General features: G+C 32.5%; 1 protein-coding gene across 7 annotated transcripts in view; it reads left to right on the top strand.

The window, feature by feature from the left end:
* Window positions 1-14,418, top strand: part of PDS5B (PDS5 cohesin associated factor B) — a 193,367-nt gene that overhangs the window by 108,943 nt on the left and 70,006 nt on the right. For all 7 annotated transcript variants that reach the window (XM_078070475.1, XM_078070474.1, XM_078070476.1 and 4 more), the window contains exons 14-17: window positions 4,674-4,755; window positions 7,669-7,717; window positions 9,925-10,064; window positions 11,848-11,963. In XM_078070475.1, coding sequence (XP_077926601.1) covers window positions 4,674-4,755; window positions 7,669-7,717; window positions 9,925-10,064; window positions 11,848-11,963 — 387 coding nt within the window. The remainder of the gene's footprint in view (window positions 1-4,673; window positions 4,756-7,668; window positions 7,718-9,924; window positions 10,065-11,847; window positions 11,964-14,418) is intronic.

Genomic DNA, 14,418 nt, shown 5'->3' with positions numbered 1-14,418 from the left:
TGGTGCTGTGCCTTTGTGAAAAGTTTTGAATACTAGGTGGATCCTATCAGATAACAGCATGTAAGATGGTAGCTAAAATGTTCTGTGGTTCTTTTATCATAGAAGAGTGAGGACAGACATTGTTAATTAGGCTGTAAATTAAGTGTATGAATTAAAAATTTGAGTTGCTCTGAAAGAACAGAATTAGAATGTTGGCTTCCAAAACCATAGGACCAAAAAAGAATTAATGAAAACTTTAATATGAGAAATGGAAATGAAACAGAATTGTAAATCGAAAACACTAAATAGCAGTTATAAAACTATATATATATATATATATAGATCAGGGCCGCCTGGGTGGCTCAGTCAGTTAAGCGTCCGACTGTTGATTTCGGCTCAGGTCATGATCTCCGGGTCATGAGATCCAGCCCTGCAACTGCCCCCCCCCCCCCACCTTGCACTCCTGCTCGCTTGTGCACTTTCTCTCTCTCAAATAAATAAATCTTTAAAAAAAACTACATATATCAGATATCATTCATCATTTAAATAACAAGTATGTTTGATTGAATTAAAAAGTAAAAATGCTAATCACAAGAGATACACTGAAAAATAATGCCTTGGAAAAGTTGAAAGTAAATTCCAACCTATAGATCCAGTAGTTTCTACAAAAATGGTTGGTAAGTGAATAGATTTTTATCTGTTTTAAGTTAAAACACTTAAGGTATTTATAATATTTTTTAGATGATTTTTTAATTTTAACCAACATTTTGGAATTAACTAACCAACTGTAAATCTAATACTTAACATTTTATTACTTTAATACTTTTAACTTTACATTTGTGATTTATTTCTCCAAAAGTCTTTACATTTATTATTATGAAATATTTAATGCACACAAAGAAATCACATATGAGTTTCGAAGCATAGTAATAAAGTAAATATATCTGTGAATCTACAGCCAACTTGTGAACTCTTCTCCCTTTCATCCTCCTGTCTTCCACCTAGAGGAAACCACTAACCTTAATTATGTATTTTTCATTTCCTTTTTAAAAAATAATTTTATCATGGGGCGCCTGGGTGGCTCAGTCAGATAAGCTACCGACTCTTGATTTCAGCTCAGGTCATGATCTCAGGGTCCTGGGATCAAGCCCCATGTTGGGCTCCATGCTCACGCGGAGGCTGCTTCTTTACCTCTCCCTCTGCCCCTCCCCCCTGCTCTCTGTTTCTCTCTCTAAAATAAATAAATAAATCTTTGAACAATAGTTTTATCAAAAAAATAAAATAAAACAGTTTCATCATATATATGTATATGTATCCCTCATAATATTTATTTTTGCTTATTTTTGAACATTATGAAAGTGAATTGTGGATATAGTCTTCTGTGAACTTTTCCCCCCATTTTCTTATGTTCCTAAGATTCATCCATAATATATATAGCTTGTTGGTCATTCATTTTCTTTGTCTTTCTAAACATTATTAGACATCTTATTTTTTGTAAATCTTTTGGGTCTTAAATTTTGTCTCATCTTTTTTTTCATTTTCCTGAATAGTAATAATCTTGATGTTTTCAATAATGTTTCTAATCTTACCACATTCCTCACCACTCTGTATTATAACATCTGTCTTACTTTATTCATTTACATTACTATTCTAGCCCAGAATTCATTTGAATTTATAATCTCTAATTAGTTTGAAAGGCACTTAAAAATAGCTGCTTGGCAGGCAGGTTCATGGTGAGAACTTGTTTGATAAGATCTTTCTTATGAAAGAACCATATATTTTATTCTGTGACCATATTCTTTTGGGGAAGACAGAATACTTCCTATATTTAAAATTTTTGATGTGTATCAATTTTGGGTAAACCCCTAAGTTAACTTTTTTTTTTTTTTAAGATTCATTTATTTGAGAGAAAGTGTGCACATGCACACGTGTCTGCGCAAGGGGGAGGGGCAGAGGGAGAGAATCTTCGAGCACACTCCCCACGGAGTGGGGAGCCTCACTCATGGGGCTTGATCCCGCAACCCTGAGATCATGACCCAAGCCCAAACCAAGAGTTGGACACTTAGCCGACTGAGCCACCCAGGTGTCCCACTAAATATCTTGATTAGTGAAAAAGAGAGCAGAGGCAGGCTTGAGTACTCTCCGATCATGATGTGTGTTGCCACCTCCCCCAGGCTTCCTAGAACAACTGTTAATGACAAGAGTTAGTGGTAGTTTCAGGTGTCATGGATATGATGTCTTTCATTAGGCAGGCTCTCATCTAGACCGTTTTTGTACTGCTGTGTCTGGTGGGCAGTTTCGCCAACTGGGAGCGGAATGTTGGAGGAGAGGTTCTCTTCAACATTTGTACAGGTTTCTGACAGCCACCCGATGGTAGCTGTCTTTTTCTTTGAGTTAGTGCAAAGCCCTAGTGAGAAGACTAGACAGGTAATAACTGTAAGAATATCCATTCTCTAATCAAATTTTTCATGTTTATTTAGTGACAGAGCTGGAATTCAGGCTCATATTAAATTATATTTGTCTTCCTGTTGTAGTAATATTATTTCTACTTTTTTTTTCTTTTTTAAGGATTATTTAGGAAGGCAAGCACAAGGATAAATTGTCTTTGCTGCTTAAGATAATTTTATTAAAGTACTTGAGAGGATGGTTTCCCTAAAAATATATTACAGTACAAAATCTTAGTTAGTGATGGTCGCTTTTTGATTTACACTATAGCCATCATAGTTTATAATGGAGCTTTGGAATTGCTTGAGATTTCATCTTTAAATCAACAAATAGCTATTAGAGGTGTAATAATTCCTGCTTTATTTTAAGTATTTTAAGTGAAGGCAAGTTTCAAAATCCAGGCCTGTCAGAAGTTGTAAGTAATGATGAAGTGTTAAGAAGCAAGAGATAATTCATTGACTTTGGAGTTCAGAAGTAATTTCACAGATGACTACTCTGTTTCTTTGAAAATTATTTTAATTACATAACTCTTAGTTACTAGATTTTTATAGTCCTCTGTATACTGGTCATTTTTCTTTTAATGTGTACATTCTTAAAGTGTTTCAATTAAACTTTTATGGAAATTTAATAACTTGAAAACAGTATAGTTATTTTAAATTTACCTTCTAAGTTAAAATGCTGTTGCTTTGCCAGTACCATTTTGAGATGACTACTGTAAAGGAATTTAAGTGTCCAAATTTAAACTATTTCCATAAGAGTATCCAAAGGTATTCTTAAAACAGAGTGTTGAGGAAAATGAAAATTTTTAACAATTAATTGTCGAAAAAAAAGGTGGTTTTATATGCTTTTGTACTATATTACTGTTTTATGGCAGTGCTTAATATGTGTGATAGTGGAGGTTAATGAAGTGTAGGTAATTGACAACAAAATAATGAAAAGTATTTGGTTTTGGAAAATTTCCTTTTCAAATATTAAAATATGTGTGGTTCTGAATTCTGTAACTTAATATTTCAATAACATTAACTTCTCATGATTTCTGCATATTTTCTTGAGTATGTGTATAATTTTAGATTTCAATTTCTGTCTGAAAACAAAAATATTAAGAGGACATCAAAAATTTTGCCATATAAAAATAATATTCACTTATGTATAGTAATATGTAAATACATATATTTATATAACCTAGTAAATATATATAGGATATAAATACATGTACATGTCAAATTTATGTAGTATAAATATATTTATATATTTTATATGGAGTATATAGAATATGTGTTATATATTATAGGTAATAATAAATGTTTTATTTAGTTAACTGTAACAGCTATACTTCAGACTGTAGGCCTCAATGAGTCCTTAAAAATCTAAACACATAGGGGTGCCTAGGTGACTCAGTTGGTTGGGATTCTGACTCTTGGTTTTGGCTCGGGTCATGATCTTAGGGTTGTGAGATCAAGCCCCCTCTTGGGCTCTGCACTGGGTGGGGAGTCTCCTTGAGCTTCTCTCTCCTTCCCCCACTCACATGTGTGCTCTCTCTCTTTCTCTCTCTCTCAAATAAATAAATAAATAAATAGATCTTTAAAAAAATCTAAACACATAGATTCTACCTCTAAACAGAATTTGAGGATTAAATAAAACAAGTGAGAGCTTTTTTTTTTTTTTTTACATCGGTTTGGTTTAGACATTTTAATCTTATTATAATGACTAACTCTATATACTTACCTATAAGTACATAGTCTACATTTTTATAATAATATACATAAACATGTAATATATAAAGTTACAATATAAATATTTCTGTTTTAGGAAAAAGTATACCCCATTCTCTCAGCACTAGAACTCTTCTCTGTTTGTGGCTTTGATTCCTTTTCATCCTGCCCACTGCAGGACCTTACTCCATCAAATATTCCTTTGTTTCTCAAGTTTATCATCTCTGTAGGTAATTCCTATATCCTAGTTTACACACATATTGCAGGTAATGATAGCTCTTCCCTATTTTTATACAAAACAAAACACAACCACTTACTTTCTTTTGGTACAGATATCCCTTCACATGTTCATACCTCTTCCCTTTTGCTCCATACATCGTCAGTTGCTTAGTTCTGTGAATTTTACCTCATTAAAAAAAGAGATGACAGAGATCTCTTTTTTTAATTTGACCTTAAAAAAAAAAACAATATATTTGGAATATTCTGGAAGGATTTTTATTGTTTTGTTATTTAAATTTATGTGTTTGTGTTTTGCAGAGCATTGAATGAAATGTGGAAATGTCAAAATCTGCTCCGGCATCAAGTGAAGGATTTGCTTGACTTAATTAAGCAACCCAAAGTAAGTTAAATTTAATGAAAAATTTTCCTTTGATGATAAGTTTTGTAAAACGCATGTATTTTAGTTACTCCTTACCATTGCTACAGTGGTGTTGAACAACTGTTTCTGTGTGGAACTGTTCTACTCCAGAAATTATGATCCCTAATTTAGAACAATGAAATCTTTAAGAAACTTATTGCATAGAAAAATTTAAAGTTTACATTTACTATATCTATAAATAGTGATACCCAACAGGAAAGAGAATGTATTTCTTTGCATTCAGAATTAAAGTTTTTTTGTGGCTTTAAAAAAACCAGGAAATGACTCCATATCTTTGAAAGCACAGAAAATAGAGTAAAATTGCACTTTATCTTGCCACACTAAAATGCTCCCATTGTATAGTCTTACGGTTTTAGAAAATTTTAATGTCATGTAATTTTAATTACATATCTTTATATTTTTACTTACAATTAATATTACAGTAATCTTAATGTACTGCTTGGTTTTCATAATTATAAGTTAATGGTGGTATTCATCCAGTTGATGAATCATATTTTATTTTTTAGACTTTTAGAATGATTCTGGGTGTTCTTTTTCCCTAGAATGTTGTTTGAGAATGTTGTATATAGGCCTATAGAAGTTATAATTCATCAAAAAAGCAGTATGTGTGGCCATTTTAAATTGCATCCAAGGAAATATATAACACACAAAAATAACAATATACTGTTATTTTTAATTTCTTTTCAGTCCTTAGTTGAACCCAGTCCCCTAACCCCCCCCCCAAAAAAAACAAAACAAAACATACATATACTGCATGCTCATAGAACAGAGGTCAATAGAGAGGAGTTGTTTCATGTAAGGGGAGGCGAATAGTAACCTCTTTGTTTATGGTTTATTGAAACCTGTAATTATTGAACCTGCTAGAATAAGTTTTTTCTTATAATAGATGACTTAAAACTAATTGTAGTGATTCTGCTGTTTCAGTACTTTGTCTGCCAAGGAACAAAATTGGAAAACTCCCAATTAAGTTAGTGTGCTTCAGCCAATAAACATGTATTTTCAGTCAGTGTTCTAATGCAATAAGTTAGTGTATTTCAGTTAAGCTCTGGATAAAGTGCTCCTGTTTGCTACCTAGAGCTGTATTAATTTACTTCCTTTTGGTCAAAGTTGAAAAGGTGTTAATTAAAAATACCAGATGTTTTTATATGCATGTATATAAAATTATTCCTGATTTTAGGCATTATTGAAGTCATATAATAGCAGTAGAGTAGTATGTTAAGTGTGCAGATCATATGTTGAACAGCATGATGTGTGAGACTAATAAAAAATAACTTTGTTTTTGACTGTCACTGTCCCTTTAAAATTTATTTAGTGGGAACTTCTTCCCCTTGTCTGTTGATAGCAACTTGGGAGGGTCTCATGACTTCATTCTCATGTGAAATAACAAAATACAGTCTCAATTCAATTAAAATGTTTTAATGTCTTGTACTTTGTGGAATTTTCCTTTAAATTGTCTTAAAATAATCACTGAGTTGTCCAAGCTAAAGAGGGAATTCAAAATAATTACTGAGTTGTCCAGGTTAAAGAGGGAATTCTCATTAATGTGATGTGAGGTTGATGCAGAAATCAAATGGAAGAAGATGGTAGCCCAAAGTGGAATTCTAGTGAAAGGAGAAGTAATAGTCTCTTATTACTTAGTATTCATTTTATACCAAGAAATATAGTAGACATTAATAGAGTTAAAGGTAGAAAAAATGCAAAGCTGTGTTTATCCTTTGGGTGTTTATATTTCTTCCTATTTTACTAGGAAGACTCTTACATACTTATTAATCAGTGAATGTTTCTTTGCCTTCTTCATTATTCAGTCTGATAAATATTCTTATTTAGTTCAGCACTGTAGCCCTTCTACTTTATTTAACTAAATTCGTTTACTCAGTGTCACTCAAAGTGACATTATTTCCAGTATTGTACTCTTGTTGATGCTGTTTCTTTTTCATGTGGATCAATTTCTTTACAGCCCAGCAATACCTGTTTCTCCCCAAATTAAACAACAGAAATCTTACATGATTCTAGACAGATATATTCAAATACTTTAAATTCCAAATATTTGGGAATTAATTCTTGTATTTTATGTTTTGTCTCTTGCTTCCTCTTAGGAAGCTCCTTGTGAATAGGGATGGTTTATTTGTGTATTTATTTGATTTGTTGCCTTCACGCCAATGTTTTTCTAGTTCAGTGTATTATATAGAGTTGCTCAAAAACATCTTTTTTTAAAGAAATAACACTAACTTGGTGCAGTGAATAACTAGCACTCTTAGAAACATCTTTTGTACATGTGACTTTACATGGGGTACAATGTGGTGAACACATTCATTCACTGAAATAATACTATGTTGATACAGCAAGTAAGTAGCACTCTTGGAAAAATCTTTTGTACATGTCAGTGGCATCTTTTTAAAATTGTCTTTATCCAGTGTCTTCCCCGTAAGCTTCATGACTATGCCTTATAATCCTCAGGCTTAAAAATTTTAGGAACACCTCAAGTCATTCAGAATTATATACTTGTGAACTTTTTTTTGAGATAAGCTTAAAACTTGAAAACCAGGTTATTTTGTTCCTTTTTTACACTTAGTTGCCCTGTTTCATTGCTAGAGAAAACAAAATATCTCCCTGTTTCAAAAGGTTGGTGTAGTAGTCTCCTTTTGTTTAGAGGATGACAAAACAGGGTGAGGGGGGAGAGATGACAACAGTAGAGCATTCACCTTTCATTCACTTCGTGGAGTTTAAACGTAGCTCAAGAGGGAGCTCACAGTTGTGGTGGTCAGGGCGTGGGCCTGAAGCATTAGTAGGTTTTGCTTATCTAATTTTCTGAAGGGTATAATGAAGATTATTGTTAGGAAATGTTAATTTTGCTTTTTTGTGTGTGATTTACAGACAGACGCCAGTGTCAAGGCCATATTTTCAAAAGTGATGGTTATTACAAGTAAGTTATTTCAAATATTACATGTAGAGTTTAAGGTTTAATTGAAATATTTCTTTTTGATAATTTAAAGTGTTTCATGGAGTTTCATTTTAGGCTATGATAATATAGGAAAAGAATATAAAGTGTTTCTGATTGATTTTTTTTTCAACAGCTTCAGCTTTTCTTCTTTTTTTTAATTTTCATTTACTTTGCTACACAGAATTTTTCTTTTTCTTTTTGTGTTGGTATGAGCAAGAACTGGAGAAAGGATTTATTACATAAATTTATTTTTGGGAATTCATTCAAACTGTTGCATAAGCTTACTGTGAAAACTGAATCTGTGCTTGCTCTAATGTGACTCTATTTGAAGCTAATTTCGTTCTAAGCCAAAATTTAGAGTAAAGTGTATACATAATAATTACAAAAGAGCTTCTTTGAAAAAAAAAATACTAATTTGCTTTTTTGCTTTCCAGTGATTTCAAATAAAATGTTACTTAATTGCATTTAACAGTAAATACAAAAGGATTGTGTAGCACATCTCTTTCGTTCAGTGCAGGGAATGGGTAAAGTAGCTGTTTTTGTAGGGCATTTGCTTTTCCTCCTGCTTCAGAGATCACTGTGTATAGTGTAGCACATGGACAAAGGGAATATCAGGAACACCTGGAGGAACATTTCTGCTGAGCTTCCACTTGGGAATAGTGAAGAGATCTATCTTAGATGGATCTCTGAGATGTTAACAAATATTCCAAGATGTGTATGGAAGTAATGCTCAAATACTGAAGACAACAGTAACCGAATTAACTGAGTTTTAGACTAAGTGATAGGAGTTTTAGCCTGAGTAAGGCTTTAAGACCAAAATATCTTTTAGTCTTGGACAGTTAAACATAAATTAGTTTTCAATTTCTTTAGATAACTTAAAGCAAGTGATTTTCTGCTGTTGTTTTTTAATAACTATCTCCTTGTTGTTTGGCTGTGGATACTCTCTCTTAAAGGAGGTCATCTATATTTTTTCTATTTTTTACCCCTATCTGTTTTCCCAAATTCTGTTCTGAGGAATGCTAGTATCCTGTATAGGTGCTAATAGTATTGTTAGAAAAAAGGGTTTCATGGTCAAGTACGTTTGTAGAATGCTGAATTAAAGGGTTTTTTAATTTGTTTCCTCCCTCCCTTCTCCCTCTCTCTCTCTTCCTCCCACTCCCCCCCCCCCCAATTCTGTTTGTTTCTTGAATAGTAGCCCTTATTGTAGCCTTTAGTATGATGCCTATACATTATGGAGGGGCTGTAAAGTGACATCTTCCAAAATTATTTGAAGACAGTACAGTAGATTTTTTGTGTTATAGAAACATGAAAAGATCATATAGTCAAGTATTTATAATAGGGACACTTTGTTCTTATTATCCTCAGTGATCTAGTTAAGACTTAAAATGGAATTTCAAAGTTGTATATGAACTTGAAGACTGCACTTACTGCATTTATATTTTAAGATTTAGTTGAGTTTCTACAATTTTTATTATAGTCCATAGTTCTATATTATAATTTCTGTTATTGGAAGTATCCTAGTCTGGTCCTCTGTAACAGTTGTGAGTAGCCCCCCCTCCCCCCCAGAAGACACTGGGATCAACATTTTACTAGCTTTCATAAGTGTTTTGATACATCAGTATATTAGGAGAGGGTATAGAAATCATCTTTGATTCTACGGGGATTTATCCTTTCTCATGCAATAATGACATATCCGACAGTAACACCTGAAACATTTTGCTCGGCATGTTTTATTGAATGATAGCATGTGTATATGAATTATCTCTGGATGGTTTAACAAATTAATGCAATACAGGAGAATAGTTTCTTAAAGGTAAAACTTACTGATCTCTTGTTGGAAGTTACAAGAGAACAATGTACATAACAAGCTCAAGGAGACAGTAATAAATTGGTATCATTCAGGTTGACATTTAGTGCCCTTAAATATTATAAGGGGTTATTTAGAAATAGCCAGTTCAATCTTTTCCTACAAAGATGTTCCTTCACAGTGATTTTGTTTCATATTTCTAGAAAGCAGAATTTTGTGAAAATTGAGTATTGAAGTTGTTCCACAACTTCTAATTAAACTAAACTGAATTTGTAAATTAGGATTATTAATCAAAGTAATAAAAAGAATGAAAAATGTTGATCTTTTATTATTTTGAGAAATTTCTAAAATGGTATTTTTACTGAATTTTAATTTATTTAAGGAAATTTGCCAGATCCTGGTAAGGCTCAGGATTTCATGAAGAAGTTCACACAGGTGTTGGAAGATGATGAGAAAATAAGAAAACAGTTAGAAGTACTTGTTAGTCCAACATGCTCCTGCAAGCAGGCTGAAGGCTGTGTGGTAAGGAGAGACATTTAAAAAGAGTTGGGATACCTGGGTGGCTCATTCGGTTAAGCGTCTGCCTTTGGCTCAGGTCATGATTCCAGGGTCCTGGGATTGAGTCCCGCAGGGAGCCCGCTTCTCCCTCTGCCCCTCTTCCGCTCATGCTCTCTCTCTTTCTCTCTGACAAATAAATAAAATCTTTAAAAAAAAAATAAAAATAAAAAGAGCTAATGTTTGGGGCACCTGGGTGTTTCAGTTGGTTAAGTGTCAGACTCTTGATTTTGGCTCAGGTCACGATCTCAGGGTTGAGATCGAGCCCCACGATGCGCTCCATGCTGGGTGTGGAGTCTGCTTAAGATTCTCTCTCTCATAAAAAAACAAAACAAAACAAAAACAAAAAGAGCTAATGTTTGAAGAAGCCCCCAAACCTTTTTTGACTCCTTTAAGGAAATAGTGTATGTTCATTATGTAGAATGTATATTCATTATGTAAAATAACACATATATTCATTATGTAAAATTTTGACACCTTTAATAAAATAATTTGTATTCATTTATGTGAATTTTGTATTCATTATGTGAAATTTATATTCATTATGTAAAATATCACAAAAATGACAATAAACTATAACCCCTTTATAGAGACAATTACTGTTAATATTATGGTGTATATCTTCCAAAATAAGATCATATACATACAGCATTGTTCATTTTACTTATTTTTATTAGTCTTTTACAGTATTGATAGCAGTGTAGCATACCATTGAATATATGTACCATAATTATTGAACAGTCCACTTGTGTTACACATTTAGATTTTTTCCCAGTTTTTACTTAAAGAACACTTTAGTATCTTTATAGCCAAATAATTTTTCACAGTCTTGATTATTTCTTTAGTATAGATTCAGTATTGGCTTCTATCGTTACTGGAAAGAAGCAGAACTCCAAGAAAAACATAATTATTTTGGTAGGATTTGTATTCTTGTTTGCTAATCATCTGATGATTTTTTCTTCTTGGGCATATTAGCCATTTATATATTTTTTTTGTAAATTGTGTGTTTTTAATCTTTGCCTATTTTTCTGGAATGACATTTGTTTTATTGATTTGTTAGTCATGTATGTTAATTAAGTTGCAGATAATTTTCTCTCATTGTAGTTTGCCCTTTGATTTTGTTTATGATGTCCTTTACATACCATAGTTTTATTTTTATGTAGCTGAGTCTATCAGCAGACTCTTCAAGGTTTTTGCATTTTATGTCCTGCTTACAAAATTCCATTCTATTGCAAGTCAATGAAAATATTTACTAATGTCAATATTTCTCAATCTGTTGCCCATGCATCTTCCAAGAGGCTTTAAAAAAAAAAAAAAGATGATTCTTGGCTCCACCCCAGATTGACTAATCTTCACAATGAGGTCCAGGAATCTGTTGTTTTAAAAAGCTTCCCTGATAATTTTATTCTCTGAAGTTTGTGTCTCCACTGAACCTGGTTTTATTCTTTTGTATTTGTTTTTATCTTTTTGGAATGTTTGTGGCATAAGGTATGAGATAGGGATCTGTTTTTATTCAAAATTGTCTGTTCAGTTATTTCAACACAGTATATTGAATAATCCATCTTTTTTTCTTGTTAGTTGAAATGTTACCTTATGCAAAATTTTTAATTTAGTTTGTTTTTCTGGACTCCTTCAATTCTATTGATTTGTTTATTCCAACACCAGTATTACATGGTTTTAATTATTTTAGATTCTTAATATTTTATTATGATGTAATTTTTTAAACATATTTTTGTAATCTGCCTTACAGCGTGAAATAACTAAGAAGTTGGGCAACCCCAAACAGCCTACAAATCCTTTCCTGGAGATGATCAAGTTTCTCTTGGAGAGGATAGCACCTGTGCACATAGATACTGAATCTATCAGGTATTTTTATAAAAAATATTAAGTTTTCATTACTATTCATTCATGCTTCAGTCAGTTGCTTTTGAGTACCTGCTATACACAAGGCACTTAACCTGTCAGATTTTTGTCGATGTGAAATGGCTGTATACTCATCTATTTATATCTGTACGTGTATCTGTTCATATATATGTATATGTGTGTATGTATATGTACACACTCATCTATATATATATCTTTGTATATTTAATTTTTCTTGTTATTTATTTTAATTTTAAGTATTACTTCATTTGGATGAGAAAATGTCAATTTAAGCCTAGTTTCTATCTGTTACCAGTATATCAGGAATTCCTCTTTTTTAGTTTGCATAGGGTAGGTAATACAAACAATTTGTAATTATACTCTCAGGAAAAGAAAATTAGGTGAGTATGTTGTAAAGCAGCATATGATGCATTTTCACAGGTATTTGAGAACTGAAAGTGTTTGATATCACCTGACTGTGGAAAATACTTTCTTTTTATGGCTGTATTCCCTTATGTAAAATGTTCTTTTTTTTTTTTTTTTTAAACATTTTCTTAAAGTGTTTCGACTGGTTGAAAAAATAAAGTGCTTACAGAATGTATATATATAACATTCTGGTTTACTGGTTATCAGTAGTATCTTTTAGAGATACATTAGAATCTAAATAATAATATCCTGTACCAATGGACTCTTTCTGGGGATTTGTTTTGTTTGGGAGGGTAGAGGGTGGAGCTTTTGGCCTGCGATCCCCTGCAGAGTAGGGAGACCCTGTTTTCGATACTCAGCAGTCACTTTGGACTCCTACTGCATCAGTTTTCATTTGAAGAAAGGACTCTAAGGTTTGAAAAACAATATAAAACAAAAAATCAGAACCCTCTGTATTAGTACAAGGAAGACACTGAATCAGTCTGAAATTCAATCATTAAATAATCCCATGCTTTATTCAAGACAATGCTAGTTAGGTATTGGCAAACCATATTTTTTTGCTTTTCATTAACCCTCTGTCTGGTAATGCATAAGGAGTTTTAATCAGGAGATTATATTATAGTTTCATAAAATTAATGCAGATAGTGTTCAGAGGACTGAAAGAGGATTTCTCTAAAGTAGTATTTGACCTAAGAGGAAGAATGGGTAAGATTTTGTTTTTACAGAGTTGGGAGAATGAATATTCTAGGCACTGAGATTAATATAAACCAGCTAACTGGACAGGAAAGGACAAAGATACTTAGAAAATGATTGCCATGGAAAGGTATAAAAGTGTTATGAGATAATGCTAAAAAAATAGTTGGGATCAGATTGTGGAAAGCATTTAAGGTCTGACTTTAGAGCTTTTACTGTTTTAAGTCTGTTGAGAACAATGGATGCTTAATGATGGATGGGAGGAGGGAAATAGCATGGATAGACTGTTAAGGTGTTAAAATTGTCTATGGATGCTGGTAGTGGGATGGAAAGGGAAGATTATGTTTGAGGAAGGTTTTAATAGATGGGTCATCTTACTGGAAATGGGGAATAAAGTTGATGAGGAGTCAGAAGTATAAGAGCTCAAGTCCAAGTGATGAAGCACGTAGTAATACTTTGAAAGGAATTAAGGGAACTGATGTGCTTCTTACTTGGACATGACAAACGATTAAAAAATCAAGGCAAATTGAGCTTAATGTGAAACTATGAGAATGGATTTGTTCCCTGTACATGAGATTGTGTAGAAAGAAGTAAAAAGATTAAAAGATCATGGACAGAACCTTGGAATTTTGTTTTTCAACAGTAGAAAAATTACAGGAGTGTAAGAACACCAGGTTATTATAGTGTTTTGAAAGTTAAGATGGAGAAAGTTTTCACAAATAATGTGTACTATGAACAGTCAAACTGAGGTCTTTGGCTTTATTATCAGTAGTTTGTAGTGATATAGAAGATAAGTCAAAATATAAGTAACAGTAACAAGTAGTAGCAATTAGCCCTTCTAAATGTCTGGGATGAGTCCAAATGTTTTACATGTTTACTTATTTACCTCTTAACCATGTGAGACAAGAAATATTATTCCCGATTTACAGATAAGGAACAGTGAGTTACACAGATGTTAATTAACTTCCCCACTGCTAAGGAAGTGGTGAATGGCATTGAAACCCAGGAAGTCTGGCTCCGGAGCCCTCTTGGTTAACCACCACACTATCTAATAGGTCTCCAGAAATATTCTACACTTAGTCCCTTGCACCAGTAGTCGCTGAGTGTCCAATTCACCTAACTCTCCTGATAGTGGTTATTAACTTTTTCAGTCCTTGCCATTTCATAGGTAAATGGTGATACTCTTTAAAAAAAAAAAAAAAAAAATGTCACTAATAAAATTGAACATTTTTCTTCCCCATATATTTCTTGGTTAATTGCATTTTAAAAAACTTCTGTGAGGGGCTTGGAGGAATTGTCTTTTTTTTATTGATTGTAAGAATGCTTTATGAAATAGATG

Source organism: Halichoerus grypus, chromosome 4, assembly GCF_964656455.1.
Source record: "Halichoerus grypus chromosome 4, mHalGry1.hap1.1, whole genome shotgun sequence".
Taxonomy (NCBI): domain Eukaryota; kingdom Metazoa; phylum Chordata; class Mammalia; order Carnivora; family Phocidae; genus Halichoerus; species Halichoerus grypus.
This window is presented reverse-complemented; position numbering and strand designations above follow the sequence as displayed.